Below are 19,237 nucleotides of genomic sequence, written 5' to 3'. Positions count from 1 at the left end.
AGATGGGTGACCTTTCTGTGGAGGAGGTGGAGAGGAAGACTGCATCTGAATTCAATAAAGCGAGTGCAGTGTACAGTATTGTAAACTGCTTTGGGTGAATCTCATCATGAAAAGATGGTTGATTAAAATCCAAATAAGATAAAGGAGCGAGAGAGCGAGTAATAGATGGTATGGATGGTCAGATCTTTCTTCATAGACGAGTGTTCCATTCCCTTTGTTGGTTGTGTTTGTTTTTTTTTTTTGGCTGCCTTCTCTAAATCTTTTCTAGATCTGCAATATCCTTTGAAGCAGGATGCCCAGAACTGTATATAATACTCAACATGCAGTTGCAGTTGTCTCACAGACATGCATGAAGGCCAAATTTTATTACCATAATTTTTATTTATTTCAATATTTTGCCTGTTCTCCCAATGGAACTGGTGTCTGAAGTTAGGCAGGTGGTAGAAGGGACAGTAGTTAGAATGATTGAACTTCTATCATTTGATCATTTGTAAACTACTCTGATTTGTCTGAAGAGCAGTATATCAAGCCTCACTAAACTATCAAAATTAGAGAAGTAGACTTGGGTAGAAATGATAGAAATGGATCCACACGGGAGCTGAGGGAGAGAGGAGAAAGCTTAAGTCTTGTAGTAATGAAATAATGAGCATAAATGCATTAACATAAGAGCAAGAACTAAAGAGGAAAGGGTGAGAAAAGGTTTGGAAGATACAATGCAAAACAGCAATAGGAATGTATGGGAAAAGGAAATAGAGTGTGTGGCTGAAGAGTAGAGCTTAGGGGAAGACCCACAGAAAGAGGGTAAGGATCTCTTGCTTTGATTCATGTTGAATAAATCAATTTTGTTACTTCAACAGTTTAACTGTCCAACGGAGAATGTGGACCTGCAGGGAAGAACAGCACTACATGATGCAGGTGAGGTGGTCGATGGGAGCAAAGAGCAAGGCAAAAAGGGGATAATGATGATAAATATGATGATAAAAGTCCTGGGCAAGGGGGGACATGATTTCTTGACAAGGTGTTGTGAGGATGTATTGTATGTTAAATCTTCCAGAGTGGAGTTTGAGGCAGGCTACAACAATGATCTGTGCGTGAGATGAGCATTTCAAATGCAGTTCATTACAAGTAGAAGATAAGCAGTTACAACAGTATAAGTTAAATTACAATATAAGCAATAGTAATCGGTGTAGTATAAGCAATTCAAAAATGCAGTTAAGTCAGTACAAGTAGGAGATAAATACAGAGATAGTTCAGGTTTTGTTCCTGGTATGGAATTCTGGTGTCATGAATTTGTAGGGTGTTGTGTGTGGTTTGGGTGATGGAGTAGGGTTAGGCACCTAGCCATGTTTTCAGGAATTTAAGAAATATAGTATGTGGAATTATGCAGATCTCTGTGGCACTTCCCTTCCTGGAGTTGCAGCAGCAGTGGGGGAGTAATTAAATGGAGCAGCGGCTGTGGACAGGGGGCAGTGGCAGACCAGGGGGGAGGAGGAATTGGCGGCGGATAGGCAGGCTTCGATGAGGCAAGCAGGCAGGCTTCGGCAAGGGAAGAAGGACAAAGGCTGGAAGGCAGTAAGGGGGAGGGGGCATGAACTTGGGACATAGTGCTCCCTTCCTCCCTCCTTCCTAACTTGGGACATAAGAAGAAGGGAGGGAGGGAGGAAGGGGGCACTAACTTGGGACATAGGAAGGATGGAGGGAATAGAAAGGGACAATTGTTGGGCCTGAGTGTGTGAGTGAGAGGGAAAGAGATGGTGCATATGGGGAAAAAGGAAGAGGAAAATTAGGCTTAGAGATGCATGGGGAATAGAAGGATGAGAGGGAGAAATGTTGGATATAGTGGTGGAGAAGGAACAGAGAGGATAGATTGAAGGGATGCAAAGGGGAGGAATGTTGGGCATAGTGATGGAGGCAAAGCTGTGGCATGGTGGAGAGGGGTGATAGAAGGAGAAATGGGCATGGGACTGGTGGGCTGTGGTGAAAAATGATCTGGGGGATCAGAGAGGAAATAAAGTTGGACTCATGGAGGGATAGAGAGATGTTGGTTGGGGAATGGAATGAGGTCTGGAGGAGAGGAAGCATGCAGGAGGCAGAAAGAAAGAAAGATTGGATGCACAGTCAGAAGGAAGTGCAACCAGAGATTCATGAAATCATCAGACAGCAAAGGTAGGAAAAATGATTTTGTTAGTTTAGTGATCAAAATGTGTAAGTTTTGAGAATTTATATCTGTTGTCTATATTTTGTACTATATTTGTCTATTTTTCTATAGTTGTTACTGAGGTGACATTGCATATTTTAAAGTCATCTGCCTTGACATCTTTGAAAACCCCCCAAATATAAATGATAATTAACATTTTCTCTGTGTACAGAGTGCTTTGTGTTTTTTTAATTTTGTGGTTACCTTTATGTATTAAGATTGTATATATATGAAAAATGAATGGAAGAAATTGCATTACAATTAGTATTATTATGGGGGTGGAGTCTGGGGCAGAGTTTGGGCGGGAGTACTCGGTTGGTATTTGTTAGGCTTAGGGAGTACTTGGCGTGAAAAGGTTGAGAAACACTGGTATGGAACTCACCCTTTACGGTTTTCTACCATGTTAAAGTAGTCTTACGCACTCATTCTACATTCTTTCCAAAAGTGTTCACAGATTTTCACTTCAATCAATAGATTGTGCTTCCAATTTTCTTTCCAAAACCTCATTCTCATCTTGGTGCAACAGCTCTTCATACCTTGATCTGCAAATAAGTCTTGGTTTATTACTTGCAAAAGGACTCAATCTCACAGAACATCTCCTCAACTGTTCATCTCCTTTGATCTTAATAGATTGGGCCGCCCTGTATCCAAAAGAACTACAGTATTTCCACATGGCTGGTGGCTTGTATTTAATTTTGCTATGCTCAGGTTGAGCTGCAGCTTGGGGGGTCGTGTAACAGCACATAAGATCCGAGCTATGGCAGCTTCAGTTGCATTATTTCGTTCCACTCCCTTTGATAAAATCTGCAAAACAGCTACATGGTCCTCAGTTCACCTCTCATTACTGTCTGGAATCCTATTCCAGACGGGATGGTCACTTTGGCCAAATAGTGTTAGAAATTGTATTCTCTTAATGGCCAACTCTCCCTCCATCCCATTGCAGTAAGCTAGGGAGTCCCATATGTGAGAATATGTTGCCTGCTTGTCCTAGGATAAAGCACAGTTACTTACCATCCGGATGATAAAGATTCCGCTTTTATTGGACTTACTTGTTTTTAACCCCTCCCTTTTGTTTATACCTTTATACCTTACTTTTCTTTAATCATTGTACTTCTTCCCTTTTTTTCCACTCGTACCCGTTTGTCCAGTCGAGTATGCTATTGTTTTGTCTAATCGTGTATGTTTATTTTGTTAAAGTTATGTTAATTTGTATTATCTGTTTTTACCCTATTTTAAAATGTATAACCACCTTGAAATAAATTGATAAGGTGGTATATCAAATTTTTAATAAATTTGAAACTTGTTATCCGCGAATAGCAGGCAGATATTCTCACATCCCATCCACCTCCCCTGATTGGCTTCTTAGCTTCCTTATGGAACTGAGGAACCGTGAGCCTCTTCGGGTGGGAAGGCAGTCGCCCATGTGTGGTATGGATAGTCGCAAGCACTTTAAAAATTAAAGTGACAGTTCACTTTCAGACTGTCCATACCAGGTCCCATAGATGACGTCACCCATATGTGAGAATATCTGCCTTTTGTCCCCAGATAACTCCTGTTAAGGAACTGTGTTTTTTGGTGGAACACTGTTTATTGTTGGGTCGTGATTTTCTCTGCATTTTGTTGTACGGCTGAACACAATGATCGAGTAGAAAGTCTTCCTAAGATGTCCTGACATGGGAGTTTGATTGCTTATGCCAGGGCGGGTTGCTGCTATGCTGGACTGCCAAAATGTTTGTTGCTAAAGTTTGTCCATGCTGGCACTCATCTGAAGATGCTTCGGCGAAACAGGGTTCTGCTGTTGGGAAATGTTGGATCTGGACAGACTGTCTGCCTGTTTATTATGTTTGTGGAAATTGAGGAATGATTGGAGTGCTTCAGTATCTTGAGACTGCTGATGACCGCTATTACACAGATAAGTAAATGTTGGTTTTTGGGGGGGGTTTAGCATGGATTTTTGTTCCATGCTGTTACTTTGGATTGCGTGTTCTACATTGTTACATTCTTTCAGTTGAACATTTTTTGTGACATTTATTATCCCAGGACAAGCAGGCAGGTATTCTCACAAGTGGGTGACTTGACCCAACGGAGCCCCGATGTGGACGCCTCACAAGCAGTTTTGCTTGAAGAAACGCGAAGTTTCGAGTCGCCCGCGCATGCGCGAGTGCCTTCCCGCCCAGCGCAGGGCGCGTCTCCTCAGTTCTTACTTTTCCGCTGAGCCGAGAAGTCCGTCTTCGACTGTCTGCATGAAGTTTCTTCACTTGTGCCTTCTTAAGTCCGCGGTTTTGGGTTAATTTTCTCACAATCGCTGATTTTCGACGTGTTTTGTTGTTTAAAAAAAAAAAAAAAAAAAAATTTCTTCCATCTGTTCGACCGGGCAGGCCACGTGGCCGTAGCCCTGCGGCTTCGATCTTGCGGCGGAGCTCTTCCGGCCTATGTCCCGGCCTGCTACCGGTTTTAAAAAGTGTTCCAAGTGCCAGCGCGCGATTTCACTGACGGACCCTCATCGACGCTGTCTTCGGTGTCTCGGGCCTCAACACCTCCAAAAATCGTGCCGGCCTTGCTCAACACTTATAGCCCGTGCTTTCAAGCGTCGTTGCCTCTTGTGGGAGCAGCTTTACAGCATGGAGTCTTCGACGGAGCTTTCGTCATCGAAGAGTGCTTCACCTTCGACCTCATCCGAAGCTCTCCAGTCTTCCACGTCTGCTGCTCCGAGCCTCATCAAACCTGCTTCGTTTGTACCGGCTCAGCCTTCGACGCCGGCTGCGGTGCCTTCCTCTGTCTCTTCAGGTCAGATAGCGCAGCAGCCCATTCCCCCGGTAGTGCTCAAAGTGCCCAAGACTTCTAAGTCCAAGCACTCTCACACTGCCTCAAGGGAGCACGAAGCCCGTGCAGGTGGTCCCGTTGGTGACGCGGATCCATCCTTGCCGGCTTCGTTCCATACCTTACTTGAGAAGCAATTCATTCAGCTTTTTACCACAATGGGGCCGAAGCTTCTCTCTCAACTCCAGCCTGGGCATGCGGAGGTCTCCCGCGAGGTCGAGCCACCTCCTGTGCCTCAGCCGTACGCACACTTTCTACAGGGAGCAGAGTCTCTGCGAGTGTCTGGTCTGGCATCGATGCATGCATCGCTTGGAGCAGAGTTTTTGCGAGTGCCTCCATTGGAACTGATCCACTCGATGTAAGGGCTCGAGTCTTTGCAAGTGCCTCGCGGTGCTTCCAGCCATCCTCCTCTGCTTCGATCCACCGCTTCCAGCCCCATCCACTCTCTGGGGGGCCTCAGCGAAGACGCACTCGCCTCGTCTGTCAAGGCCTGCTTCCAGACATAGCTCGTATCATCGATCGAGACATTCTTTGAGGCATTCATCCAGGCATGCCTCGCCTCATCGAAAGCAGCCTTTTCTTCAGTATTCACCACCGGCTACTTCACCTCCTCCACTGCCGGAGCTCGAGGACACGATGGGATCTTTTTCCCCATCTAGATCCCCGTCCTCATTGGATCCAGAAGCCTTGACGTCCTCGAGTCCCTCTCGAGGCACTGCTTTGGCTGACCAGCTGTCTTTTTCTTCTTTTCTCCGTCAGATGGCAGCTGATTTGGACATTCAACTGGACACTGGGTCCAAATTTTCGAAGGAGTATCTCGAGACAATGCATCTCCCTCAACCTCCTGCTGAAATCCCTCAGGCTTCCTCTTCATAAGCTGTTGGATCAGACCTTTGTCCGCTGTCTGGAGACCCCCTATTCCATCCCCGCTGTTCCGTGAAAATTGGATTCCAGATACCGCACGGTTCATCATAAGGGGTTTGACAGTGCCCAGCTATCCCATCAATCCCTTTTGGTAGAATCTTCATTGAAGAGGTCTCACCCCCTCCCAGGTATATGCCACTGTTCCACCTGGCAGGGAAGGCAAGACAATGGACAGGTTCAGCATTTACCAGAATTCTATGATGACGTCCAGAGTTCTCAATTACAATTTTCATTTTATTACCTATTTTGAATTTTTCCTGTCTGTCCTTCCCAAGTTCATGCCCTACTTGGATTCTCGAGCACATTTCGAATACCAGGAAGTCCTGACTTCTTTGTCCTAACTCCAGTTGCAATTGATGCAGTCCTCATACGATGCCTTTGAGTTGTCTGCTCGGGCTACTGCTTGCTCAGTAGCCATGCGACGCCTTGCGTGGCTCCGGACCATCGACATGGACCCCAATCTGCAGGACAGGCTGGCTAATGTCCCGTGCGTTGGTACTGACCTCTTCGATGAGTCCATTGAGGCGGCAATCAAGAAGCTTTCTATCCACGAGAAGTCTTTCCAATCTATTCAACGTCCGAAGCCAAAGCCAGCTCCTCCTCGTCCTTCCCGCCCACTTTTGATTTACTAGCAGCGTTTTCCACCTAAACAGGCTCCTGCCATCCGTCAGCCTGTTAAGAGGCAGCATCCACAGAAGCAACAGCAGAAGCCTCAACCCTCTGCTGTCCCCAAGGCTCCTCAGCCTTTTTGACTGTCTCCTTCAAAGCATAATGTCAGTCGTTCTGCCTTTCCCCACTTTTCCCCCTATCGGATGTCGTCTCCATCATTTTTACCACCGATGGACGACTATTACCTCCGACCTCTGGGTCCTTTCCATCGTAAGGGAGGGATACTCTCTTCAGTTCCATCAAGTTCCTCCGGAACATCCTCCAAGAGAGTATCATAAGAACATAAGAAGTTGCCTCCGCTGAGGCAGACCAGAGGTCCATCTCGCCCAGCGGTTTGCTCCCGCGACGGCCCATCAGGCCCATTGCCTGAGCAGTGGTCCCTAACTATTTCTATAACCTACCTCTACTCCTATCCCTATAACCCACGTCTAATCTTATCTGTACCCCTCAATCCCTTTGTCCTCTAGGAACCTATCCAAACCTTCTTTGAAGCCCTGTAACGTGCTCCTGCCTATCACAGCCTCCGGGAGCGCGTTCCATGTATCCACCACCCTCTGGGTGAAAAAGAACTTCCTAGCGTTTGTTCTAAACCTGTCCCCTTTCAATTTCTCCGAGTGCCCCCTTGTACTTGTGGTTCCCCATAATTTGAAAAATCTGTCCCTGTCTACTTTTTCTATGCCCTTCAGGATCTTGAAGGTTTCTATCATGTCTCCTCTAAGTCTCCACTTCTCTAGGGAGAACAGCCCCAGTTTTTTCAGTCTGTCAGTGTATGAGAGATTTTCCATACCCTTTATCAGCTTAGTTGCTCTTCTCTGGACTCCCTCAAGTACTGCCATGTCCTTCTTGAGGAACGGTGACCAGTACTAGACACAGTACTCCAAATGGGGGCGCACCATTGCGCGATACAGTGGTAGGATGACCCAACATTTTGTTTGCTTTCCTTGAGGCTGTGGCGCACTGTGCCGACGCCTTTAATGTTGTGTCTACCATTACTCCCAGGTCTTTTTCAAGGTTCCTTACCCCTAACAGTGATCCCCCCCATTTTGTAAGTGTACATTGGGTTCTTTTTCCCTACATGCATGACCTTGCATTTCCCTATGTTGAAGCTCATTTGCCACTTTTTGGCCCACTCTTCCAGTGTCATCAGATCCTTTTGGAGATCTTCGCAGTCTTCTGTGGTTTTAACCCTGCTGTATAGTTTGGTGTCATCTGCAAATTTAATGACCTCACATTTTGTTCCCGCCTCCAGGTCGTTAATAAATATATTGAACAGGAGCGATCCCAGCACCGACCCCTGCTGAACTCCGCTCGTGACCCCTTGCCAGTCTGAATAATGTCCCTTTACTCCAACCCTCTGTTTCCTGTCTGCCAGCCAGTTTTTGATCCATTGGTGGACCTCCTCTTGCACCCCGTGATTCCATAGCTTCTTAAGCAGTCTTTCGTGTGGCACCTTGTCGAAGGCTTTTTGGAAGTCAAGGTAAATGATGTCTATGGATTCCCCTTTATCCACCTGGCTGTTTACCCCCTCAAAGAAATGCAATAGGTTTGTGAGGCATGACCTACCCTTGCAGAAGCCATGCTGACTCGACTTTAGCTGTCCATTGTTTTCGATGTGTTCATAGATGCTGTCCTTAATCAGCGCTTCCATCATCTTTCCCGGGACCGAGGTCAAGCTCACCGGCCTGTAGTTTCCTGGGTCACCCCTTGAACCCTTCTTGAAGATGGGAGTGACATTTGCTATTTTCCAGTCCTCCGGTATCTCTCCAGTTTTTAAGGATAGGTTGCATATTTGTCGAAGTGGCTCCACTATTTCGTTCCTTAGTTCCTTGAGTACCCTTGGGTGAATGCCGTCCGGACCTGGCGATTTGTCGCTCTTTAGCCTGTCTATCTGCCTGAGGACATCCTCTTGGCTTACCTCTAGTTGGACCAACTTATCATCCTGATCTCCATTTACGATCTAACATAGTAACATAGTAGATGACGGCAGATAAAGACCCGAATGGTCCATCCAGTCTGCCCAACCTGATTCAATTAAAAATTATTTTTTTTTTTTCTTCTTAGCTATTTCTGGGCGAGAATCCAAAGCTTTACCCGGTACTGTGCTTGGGTTCCAACTGCCGAAATCTCTGTTAAGACTTACTCCAGCCCATCTACACCCTCCCAGCCATTGAAGCCCTCCCCTGCCCATCCTCCTCCAAACGGCCATACACAGACACAGACCGTACAAGTCTGCCCAGTAACTGGCCTAGTTCAATCTTTAATATTATTTTCTGATTCTAAATCTTCTGTGTTCATCCCACGCTTCTTTGAACTCAGTCACAGTTTTACTCTCCACCACCTCTCCCGGGAGCGCATTCCAGGCATCCACCACCCTCTCCGTAAAGTAGAATTTCCTAACATTGCCCCTGAATCTACCACCCCTCAACCTCAAATTATGTCCTCTGGTTTTACCATTTTCCTTTCTCTGGAAAAGATTTTGTTCTACGTTAATACCCTTTAAGTATTTGAACGTCTGAATCATATCTCCCCTGTCTCTCCTTTCCTCTAGGGTATACATATTCAGGGCTTCCAGTCTCTCCTCATATGTCTTCTGGTGCAAGCCTCCTATCATTTTCGTCGCCCTCCTCTGGACCGCCTCAAGTCTTCTTACGTCTTTCGCCAGATACGGTCTCCAAAACTGAACACAATACTCCAAGTGGGGCCTCACCAATGACCTGTACAGGGGCATCAACACCTTCTTTCTTCTACTGACTACGCCTCTCTTTATACAGCCCAGAATCCTTCTGGCAGCAGCCACTGCCTTGTCACACTGTTTTTTCGCCTTTAGATCTTCGGACACTATCACCCCGAGGTCCCTCTCCCCGTCCGTGCATATCAGCTTCTCTCCTCCCAGCATATACGGTTCCTTCCTATTATTAATCCCCAAATGCATTACTCTGCATTTCTTTGCATTGAATTTTAGTTGCCAGGCATTAGACCATTCCTCTAACTTTTGCAGATCCTTTTTCATATTTTCCACACCCTCTTCGGTGTCTACTCTGTTACAAATCTTGGTATCATCTGCAAAAAGGCACACTTTTCCTTCTAACCCTTCAGCAATGTCACTTACATACATATTGAACAGGATTGGCCCCAGCACCGAACCCTGAGGGACTCCACTAGTCACCTTTCCTTCCTTCGAGCGACTTCCATTAACCACCACCCTCTGGCGTCTGTCCGACAGCCAGTTTCTGACCCAGTTCACCACTTTGGGTCCTAACTTTAGCCCTTCAAGTTTGTTCAACAGCCTCCTATGAGGAACTGTATCAAAGGCCTTGCTGAAATCCAAATAAATCACATCTAGCATATGTCCTCGATCCAGCTCTCTGGTCACCCAATCAAAAAATTCAATCAGGTTCGTTTGGCACTATTTACCTTTTGTAAAGCCATGTTGCCTCGGATCCTGTAACCCATTAGATTCAAGGAAATACACTATCCTTTCTTTCAGCAACACTTCCATTATTTTTCCAACAACTGAAGTGAGGCTCACCGGCCTGTAGTTTCCTGCTTCATCCCTGTGACCACTTTTATGAATAGGGACCACATCCGCTCTCCTCCAATCCCCAGGAATCACTCCCGTCTCCAGAGATTTGTTGAACAAGTCTTTAATAGGACTCGCCAGAACCTCTCTGAGTTCCCTTAGTATCCTGGGATGGATCCCGTCTGGTCCCATCGCTTTGTCCACCTTCAGTTTTTCAAGTTGCTCATAAACACCCTCCTCCGTGAACGGCGCAGAATCTACTCCATTTTCTCGTGTAACTTTGCCGGACAATCTCGGTCCTTCTCCAGGATTTTCTTCTGTGAACACAGAACAGAAGTATTTGTTTAGCACATTTGCTTTCTCCTCATCACTCTCCACATATTTGTTCCCAGCATCTTTTAGCCTAGCAATTCCATTTTTTATCTTCCTCCTTTCACTAATATATCTGAAAAAATTTTTATCTCCCTTTTTTACATTTTTAGCCATTTGTTCTTCCGCCTGTGCCTTCGCCAAACGTATCTCTCTCTTGGCTTCTTTCAGTTTCACCCTGTAGTCCTTTCTGCTCTCCTCTTCTTGGGTTTTTTTTATATTTCATGAACGCCAACTCTTTCGCCTTTATTTTCTCAGCCACTAGGTTGGAGAACCATATCGGCTTCCTTTTTCTTTTGTTTTTATTGATTTTCTTCACATAAAGGTCCATAGCCATTTTTATCGCTCCTTTCAGCTTAGACCACTGTCTTTCCACTTCTCTTATGTCCTCCCATCCTAACAGCTCTTTCTTCAGGTACTTTCCCATTGCATTAAAGTCCGTACGTTTGAAATCTAGGACTTTAAGTATCGTGCGGCCGCTCTCCACTTTAGCCGTTATATCAAACCAAACCGTTTGATGATCGCTACTACCCAGGTGAGCACCCACTCGAACATTAGAGATACTCTCTCCATTTGTGAGGACCAGATCCAATATCGCTTTTTCCCTTGTGGGTTCCGTCACCATTTGTCTGAGCAGAGCCTCTTGAAAGGCATCCACAATCTCCCTACTTCTTTCCGATTCCGCAGACGGAACATTCCAGTCCGCATCCGGCAGGTTGAAATCTCCCAACAGCAGAACCTCCTCTTTCCTTCCAAACTTTTGGATATCCACAATCAGATCCTTATCAATTTGCTGCGATTGAGTCGGGTTCCGGAATGTTGGTTGTGTCCTTCCTCGTGAAGACTGACGTGAAGAACTGATTTAACTTGTCAGCTATCTCTTTTTCCTCTTTTACTACTCCCTTTCTGTCTCCATCATCCAAGGGTCCCACTTCCTCCCTTGCTGGTTGCTTCCCCTTAACGTACTTGAAGAATGATTTGAAGTTTGTTGCTTCCCCCACCAGCCTCTCTTCATATTCTCTTTTTGCTTTCCTAACCACTCTGTGACACTCCCTTTGGTGTTCTTTGTGCTCCTTTTGGTTGTCCTTTGTTTGGTCCTTTTTCCATTTTTTGAACGATGCTTCTTGTCACTTACCGCCTTTTTTACTATGATGCTAAAATCTATTGACTAAGTAAGAAGGAGCTGTACCATAAACAGCCTTAGAAACATAGAAACATAGAAAATGGTGGCAGAAAAGGGCCATAGCCCATCGAGTCTGCCTCTGCCAAGAATCCGTCCCTCTGAATTTACTCCCTCAAAGATCCCACGAGAGCATCCCATTTTCTCTTAAAATCCGTCACGTTGCTGGCCTCAATCACCTGCAGTGGGAGTCTGTTCCACTGATCCACCACTCTTTCGGTGAAGAAGTACTTTCTGGAGTCGCTATGAAACTTCCCTCCCCTGATTTTCAGTGGATGCCCTCTGGTGGTCGAGGGTCCCACGAGACAGAAGATATCATCTTCCGACTCGATGCGACCCGTGATGTACTTAAACGTTTCAATCATGTCTCCCCTCTCCCTTCTTTCCTCAAGTGAGTACAGCCGCAATTTTTTTAGTCTTTCTTCATACGTTAGATCCTTGAGCCCCAAGACCATCTTGGTGGCCATTCGCTGAACCGACTCGACCCTCAGCATGTCCTTACGGTAGTGTGGTCTCCAGAATTGAACACAGTACTCCAAGTGAGGCCTCACCATGGATCTGTATAACGGCATGATGACTTCAGGACTCCTGCTGACAAAACCTCTACGGATACAACCCATCATTTGTCTTGCCTTGGAGGAAGCTTTCTCCACCTGATTGGCCTTCATGTCATCACTAATGATTAGCCCTAGATCCCGTTCTGCCGTGGTCTTAACCAAGGTCTCACCATTTAGTGCATAAGTTCTGCGCGGGTTTCTCTTGCCCAGATGCATTACCTTGCATTTTTTAGCATTGAAGCCCAGCTGCCAAGTCGTTGACCATCGTTCTAGAAGTAGTAGGTCCTGTGTCATATGATCAGGTAATAAGCTTTTGCTTACTATGTTGCAAATTTTGGCGTCATCTGCGAACAGTGATACCTTTCCTCTAAGTCCTTGCATCATATCTCTTATGAATAAGTTGAATAGAATCGGGCCCAAGACCGAGCCCTGCGGTACTCCACTGAGCACCGCAGGGCTCGGTCTTGGGCCCGATTCTATTCAACTTATTCAGAAACAGCCTAGTTTAAACAATACCCGGGCCTCCATTGGCAGCCAATGCAATTCGCGATAAAAGGGTGTAACACGATCAAATTTCTTCAGGCTATAAATCATTCTGACCGCTGTATTCTGTATTATTGTAAGTCTTGCTAATTCTTTCTTGGTGACTGTCAGATAGATAATATTACAATAACAGTATAACAGTTAAAGTTATAGATAGAGATACCCGAATGCTTGGGGGGAGGAGGGTGTAGGGCATAGTGAGTACTAGCAGTATCTGTGAATGGAGCATTTACAGTCATCTGTCATCTGAGGGGTTGAGTGTGAGTAACATGCGGAGAGAGCGCAGGGTTTAGTGCTCTGCTAGAAACTTATTGAACAAGTAGGGCTTTAAGCTTCACCAAATATCCCTTACAACCCACTCTCAAACTCCTTGGAGTAACAGTAGACAGAGGTTGCACTCTTCAAGTGCAAATCAACAAAATCACACAAAAAGCATTCTTCACCATGCGCAACCTTCGCAAAATCAGAAAATTCTTTGAAAAAGAACAATTCATACTCATAGTCCAATACCTAGTCCTAAGTCTATTGGATTATTGCAATATCCTCTACCTTTCCTGTCCCACCTACCTAATAAAACAACTACAGACCGTGCAGAACACTGCCCTCAGAATGATCTATTCCCTTGGAAAATTTGACCACATCACCAACGCCTTCCTAGACTCACACTGGCTTCCAATACAAGCCCGCATCCAATTCAAACTATACTGCATGTTATTCAAAACATTAAACGGAATGGCACCCACCCACCTAAACAACCGTCTAAACAGGAACCTCTCAACCAGACAGAGGAGAACCCAATCCCCTTTCTCCTACCCCCCTTTTAAAGGAACTAAACGCAAAAAGATGTATGACAACTTACTAGCAACACATGCAGCTAAATTGGATCCCACCATCACCAACCTACTGACAGCTTCAACTGACCTCAAGGCTTTCCGCAAAGAAATCAAGACCCTACTATTCAAGAATTCACCCAAACGTCCTAATCCCTCCCTTTTCTCCTCTCACCCCCTCTTAGAATCATCTCATCAAAATTGCTTTAGACCTTACGCCTTCAATTGTATTCCTTTTACTGGAAAAGTCCAGCTATCTTTTTTGTTGTACTAGGTCCAACTTCTTTAATTGTATTTCTCTTCCTGGAAATGTCCAGCTGTCTTTCTGATGTAATCCGCTTAGAACTGCAAGGTACAGGCGGAATATAAGCCAGTAATGTAATGTAATGTAATGTAAATTGCATGTATGATAGAGGACCCTATGATGGGGAGTAGTTCCTGGCTTAAATGAGCTGCTAGGTAGGTCAATAGTTTTGTGGCGTAAGCTTTTTTTGTTTTTGTTTTTTAGGCTTGCCTTGCAGGGAGGGGTAGGGGAAAATGGAGTAGAAGGCAGGTTGGAGAGGAAAACTCGAATACTTGTTCTCTGGGAATATGCTTTCAGGTATTTGTGACATGGATTGGTCACTGTTGGAAACAGGATGCTGGGCTTGATGAACCTTTTAGTCTGACCCAGTATGGCAACTCTTATGTTATGACATTCCTTTTGAGTATATATTTGTTTGTATATACTAATAAAAATGATCTACATGTACTTGCACCTGCTATTACAGCATGGATAAGACCATGTATTTTCTCTTCCCTGCAGCAATGTCAGATTGTCGTTCCAGTGTGCAGCTCCTCTGTGACCATGGAGCCTCTGTGAATGCTAAGGATGGGGTAAGAAGCTGTCTCCTCACATTGCTTCTCATACCGTCTGCCTGTCTATAGTGCTCCATCTGCCATGCAGGAGTTGCACACCCAGTCCCAAAATAGACTTTCTCTATACTGAAGCATACTGTTCCTGGTCCGACTCCTAGGCCCACTTCTGATGGGTTTTGAAGGAGAGTAGAAAACCCAGCATGGTCTGTACTAGTGAATTGATTCGAATAGATTAAAAAAAAAAAATAAAAAATTGGCTTCCTGATTCGGTAACTGACCCTAGCCCCCCTAAAGCAGGAGCAGTAGCGCTGCCTCTTGCTGGTCGGCCGCTGCCACGCCTGCTTTAGATGGCAAGGGAAGAGGGTCAGTCGGGAAGTGCTAGAGTCTGGCTTCCCCCCTGACCTCCCGCGCATCCATTTACTTAATATCAGCAGCCTGCAGAGAAAATCGCCGATGCTAGCAATCTTTGCAAGCTGCCATAGGTCTTCGGATCTGTTTCCTCTGCCGCGGTCTCACCCCTCCTCTGACGTCAGAGGCAGGATTGTGGCAGAGGAAACGGCTCCGAAGGCCTATGGCAGCTTTCAAAGATCGCTAGCACCGGCGATCTCTGCAGGCTGCTGATATTAGGCAAATGGATGTGCGGGAGGCCAGGGGAACACGCAGGCCTTCTGGGGGGGATGCAGTCCTTTGGGGGGCGGTGGTACAGGCCTTCAGAGGTGGGGTGCAGGTCTTCATGGGGGAACAGACCTTCAGGGGAGAGAGGGGCCCTGGTGTAGAAGTACACGGAGGGAGGGAGGGAAGGGGGGGGGGCAAAGAGACATGCATATGCCAGACTTTGGGAAGGAAGAAATAGTGAGTCTAAAAACAGAGGAGAGGGAGAGAGATGGTGGACAATGGGATTTAGGGAGAGAAGTTGGACACCAAGGGATGGTGTGGAGGGGGGATAGAGATACTGGATAGGAGGGTAGTTGGGAAAAGAAAGGGAGAAAATGTGGACCCTGGGATTGTGGGGAAGGAGGGAGAGATGATGGATGAAAGGGTAGTTGAGAAAAGGTGGATCTGGGGAGGGAGATGAAAAAAAGGAAAGATGCCAGACCTTTGGGGGAGGGAAGGGAAATGGAAGGGGAGGACAGAGATGGCAGATGGATGGTTAGCACGGAGAAAGAAGAAAGGAGACCCTGGCAAGCAAGTTATCGGAAGACAACCAGAGCCTGGGACCAACAAGATTTGAATAATGACCAGACAACAAAAGGTAGAAAAAATAATTTTATTTTCTGTTTTGTGATTACAATATGTCGGATTTGAAATGTGTATCCTGCCAGAGCTGATGTTAGACCACAAACGTGAGCTAGGATTTAACAGAGATAGGAAAAGTCTTTCTTTTCTGTTTGTTTATTCTGTTTACACCACATTGCTAGTGTGGTTAGGAGAAGGCAAAGGGGGTGAAGAGGCTATAAAATAAACCCACCAAGATGTTTGAAAAAAACACCCAATTGGGCAGGAAAATCGAATTGAAAAATCGATTCAATAGGCTGAATCGAATTGAATTTTTTTTTCCTGAATCGGGCAGCACTAGTCTGTACCCCTTCATGGCACTGCTGTTGAACTTGGGACCAGGTGACTGGGTAGTAGTGTTCCCTGGGGCATTTGATACCTTGAATTAGGGAGGAGCATTGCTTGATTTGAAAAGCAGTGGCATCTGTTGGACCTAGTTATCATGAGTCTTCATTCACACTTTCTGGGGCATTTTCTCTTTATTTTATATCCACCTCCAACTTCAATTCAGCTAACACAGCTGCCACTGTGATGATTGGGATAGTGAATGCTTGAGCTAGTAGTCACGAGTCATCTGCTTAGCACTTTCCATTGAGCCACCAGTCTGGCTTTGGTCTGACAATGGTTCTTAAACCTGTGTGTGTGAATATATGCAGTCATATCTATGTGTATACTTGTGTACATATATTTACAGTTGAATTTTCAATTTGTAAAATCTGCTTTCCATGCAGAGAATACCCTCAGTAAGTGTAGCTTTTGAAGTGCAGCAGATGTTTGTGGAGGAAGGTAAAGGGAGATCTACTTGCTGACCACATCCCCTTTTCCCGAGAGGTCTCCTTATCCTTTGCCTTTTTGTCCTCTCCTAGGATGGGAGGACGCCACTAGTGCTGGCCACTCAGATGTGCCGTCCTGCCATCTGCCAGCTTCTGATTGACAAGGGGGCAGATATCAACGCTGGTGACAAGCAGAACAAGTGAGGACCACTTCCTGATTCAGAGCAGTGCTGTGTTCTAACTTCCTCAGGCTTGAAGGCCTCTTGGCACTGAACCTCATGAAGGACAAGGGCGTGTTTTCTCTTTGGTTATTTTGCTGGGTGCTCTTTCTGGAGACCTGACGCTGATGGTGTTAATTCCTTTTCAGGACAGCACTCATGTTAGGCTGTGAATATGGCTGTAAGGATGCTGTGGAGGTGCTCCTAAAGAATGGAGCAGATGCTTCCTTGGTTGATGTATTGGGCCATGACAGCTCCTATTATGCTAGAATTGGGGACAATCTCGAAATTCTGGCACTTATTCGAGCAGCATTGGACAATTCCAGTAAAGGTAGGTGGTAAGAGATGCATTATTATAACCATTGGAAGCTGAATGCAGTTGTATATAATGTAAAAGACATGAGTAAGAAGGGAGTCCAGGTAGGGTGAAGTGAGATGAAACCTAGAGTTCTGTTGGTGGATATGAGGGAGTCCATACTGTAACTGTAGCTATTAATTCCCATTTCCTGCAAACTGCAGAAGGATATCTCTTTAAGAACTTGAGAACTCCTCCCCTTTTGCAGTGGAGCACAGCACCCCCTTCAGTTTTCCTTCTGCAAACGAACTCGGAAAGTGTCTTTTGCTCTGCTGTTTTTTCTTTATTCTCATTTTTCCACTGGATTTTTGAAGTTCTTTGTGACTTCTGCTGGTGAAAGGACGCAGTCCCACATGAGAGGTCTGCAGCTCACAGGACATCTGTCGTGTTCCTGTGGAGCCAGCCTGCTTTGGTCCTTCAGGAGCTCAGGGTCCGTCCCCCTGGTAGCGGCTTGTCTTCTGATTCGGTCAGAGGCTTGAGCGCAGTCTGTGTGGGCCCCTGTGTAAGAACCCTAGGGGTATCAGGGAGCCGGCTGTGTAATTTCTCCCCCCCCCTTCACGGAGGGAGTCGGTGCTTGTGGTCCATTCGGCCGGCAGCCAGAATATTTTCTTAGACAGTTGAGAACCTGTACAATTTCTGAGGCATATATCCTTTCCTTTCAGCCAAGCTGATTTCAAGCAAACAGGTACCTGAAGTCAGTTAGTACTCCCATTATTCCCTATGGGGAACATCAGGGGATGGGGAGGAGATCTGAAAACTGGAGTTTTTGTGGTGTCTGGGGTTGTTAGTACACAGGTCCCCCCTCCTCTAAAACCCTGAAATTGCTATTTTTTATTTTTGCATGTAGCTCCAATGACCTGTTTTTGGCACGATTTTTGGTTTTTACGATGGCCATCTTGGATTAGCAATCTGATTTTAAGATCCTTTTTTCTTCAAAACTGCTGATTTTGACAAGTGACTGCCTCTGATGGATGCCCCAGGCCTTTCTAGTCCCAGATCCTGTGTCTGTTGCCTTGGAACCCACAAAATCCCAGATAAACCAGTCTAAGTGAAAGATATCCTGCTCAGATGAACCGAGCAGTGATGGGTCGAAATGCAAGTGTGTTGTGGCGGAAAATGTATCTCCCAGTCTGGAGTTATGCAAGGAGCCGCAGGTCCTCTGATGCAAGGCTTCTTGGATTTTGTTAGCTTTTTATACAAAGCCTATTTAATGGAACCAGGAATCGCTATGCTAGCTATGGGCACACCTATTCTACCTAAGAGGGATCCTTCTCCCAAGTGGAGTGATGCTGAAGGACGCACAGGACCATAGAGCGAATGCAGTTTGAAGCACTGGCTTTGGGTATCAAATCTGCAGCAACTGCCTTCTTAGTGGTGCATGCCTGCCATATCAGGCTACGGACTAGTTCCTCGGAGCTTGGGGACTCCTGTTCCCACATGTTTATGGAGGGTGTGAATTATGTGGCTGATGCTCTTTATATCATTGGAGTCCTGGGTAAGGTTTCAGCTTACTCCATTTTGGTCTACTGGATGATCTGGATCAGACAGTAGGCAGGCAACTCAGCCTCCAAAGCCGCTCTCAGCAGATTACCCATTCAAAGCACAGATGCTTTTTCACAAAGGGCTAGATGATTGCATGACCAGTATGGTGCATCACCACCTCAAATCCCTCCCGCATAGTAGAAACCACCATCCTCCTGTAGGCAATGGAAGCAATTTTTGTGCTTCCAGGAGATCTCGCCAATTTTTTTTCCAGCTACTCCTCTCAGAGGCCCTTTCAGGGATCCAGACAGAGGTTTGGAAGTTATCGGTGCCAGCAATCCACGGGTTCCCATGGTGGCTTGGCCCCCAAGAAGCAGCAATGATGCCAGCATGACTGATCCTCCTCATATTGGAGGGTGGCTGTTAGCAATCAAGGACAAATGTCCAGACCGTTGGGTGCTGGACATTTATCAGGGAGGGGCATAGGATCAGGTTTTATTGGCCCCCCTCCAGATCTGTTCCTCAACACCCCCCCAACTGGATGGCCAGAGAAGCAGGCCAGAGTCCGCAACAGTGCAATGACATTTGTGCCATAGAACCAGTTCCCAAAGAAGAATCAGGCTCAAGTAGATACTATATACTTCTATGCTTTTCTTGGGCACTATGA

At 45.9% G+C, this 19,237-nt stretch overlaps 1 protein-coding gene across 6 annotated transcripts in view; it reads left to right on the top strand.

Moving 5' to 3' along the window:
* UACA (uveal autoantigen with coiled-coil domains and ankyrin repeats) overlaps positions 1-19,237 on the top strand; it is a 116,615-nt gene that overhangs the window by 34,585 nt on the left and 62,793 nt on the right. For all 6 annotated transcript variants that reach the window (XM_033920285.1, XM_033920286.1, XM_033920287.1 and 3 more), the window contains exons 5-8: positions 858-915; positions 14,415-14,485; positions 16,609-16,715; positions 16,883-17,064. In XM_033920285.1, coding sequence (XP_033776176.1) covers positions 858-915; positions 14,415-14,485; positions 16,609-16,715; positions 16,883-17,064 — 418 coding nt within the window. The remainder of the gene's footprint in view (positions 1-857; positions 916-14,414; positions 14,486-16,608; positions 16,716-16,882; positions 17,065-19,237) is intronic.

The sequence above is a fragment of the Geotrypetes seraphini genome, chromosome 14, assembly GCF_902459505.1.
Source record: "Geotrypetes seraphini chromosome 14, aGeoSer1.1, whole genome shotgun sequence".
Lineage (NCBI taxonomy): Eukaryota > Metazoa > Chordata > Amphibia > Gymnophiona > Dermophiidae > Geotrypetes > Geotrypetes seraphini.
This window is presented reverse-complemented; position numbering and strand designations above follow the sequence as displayed.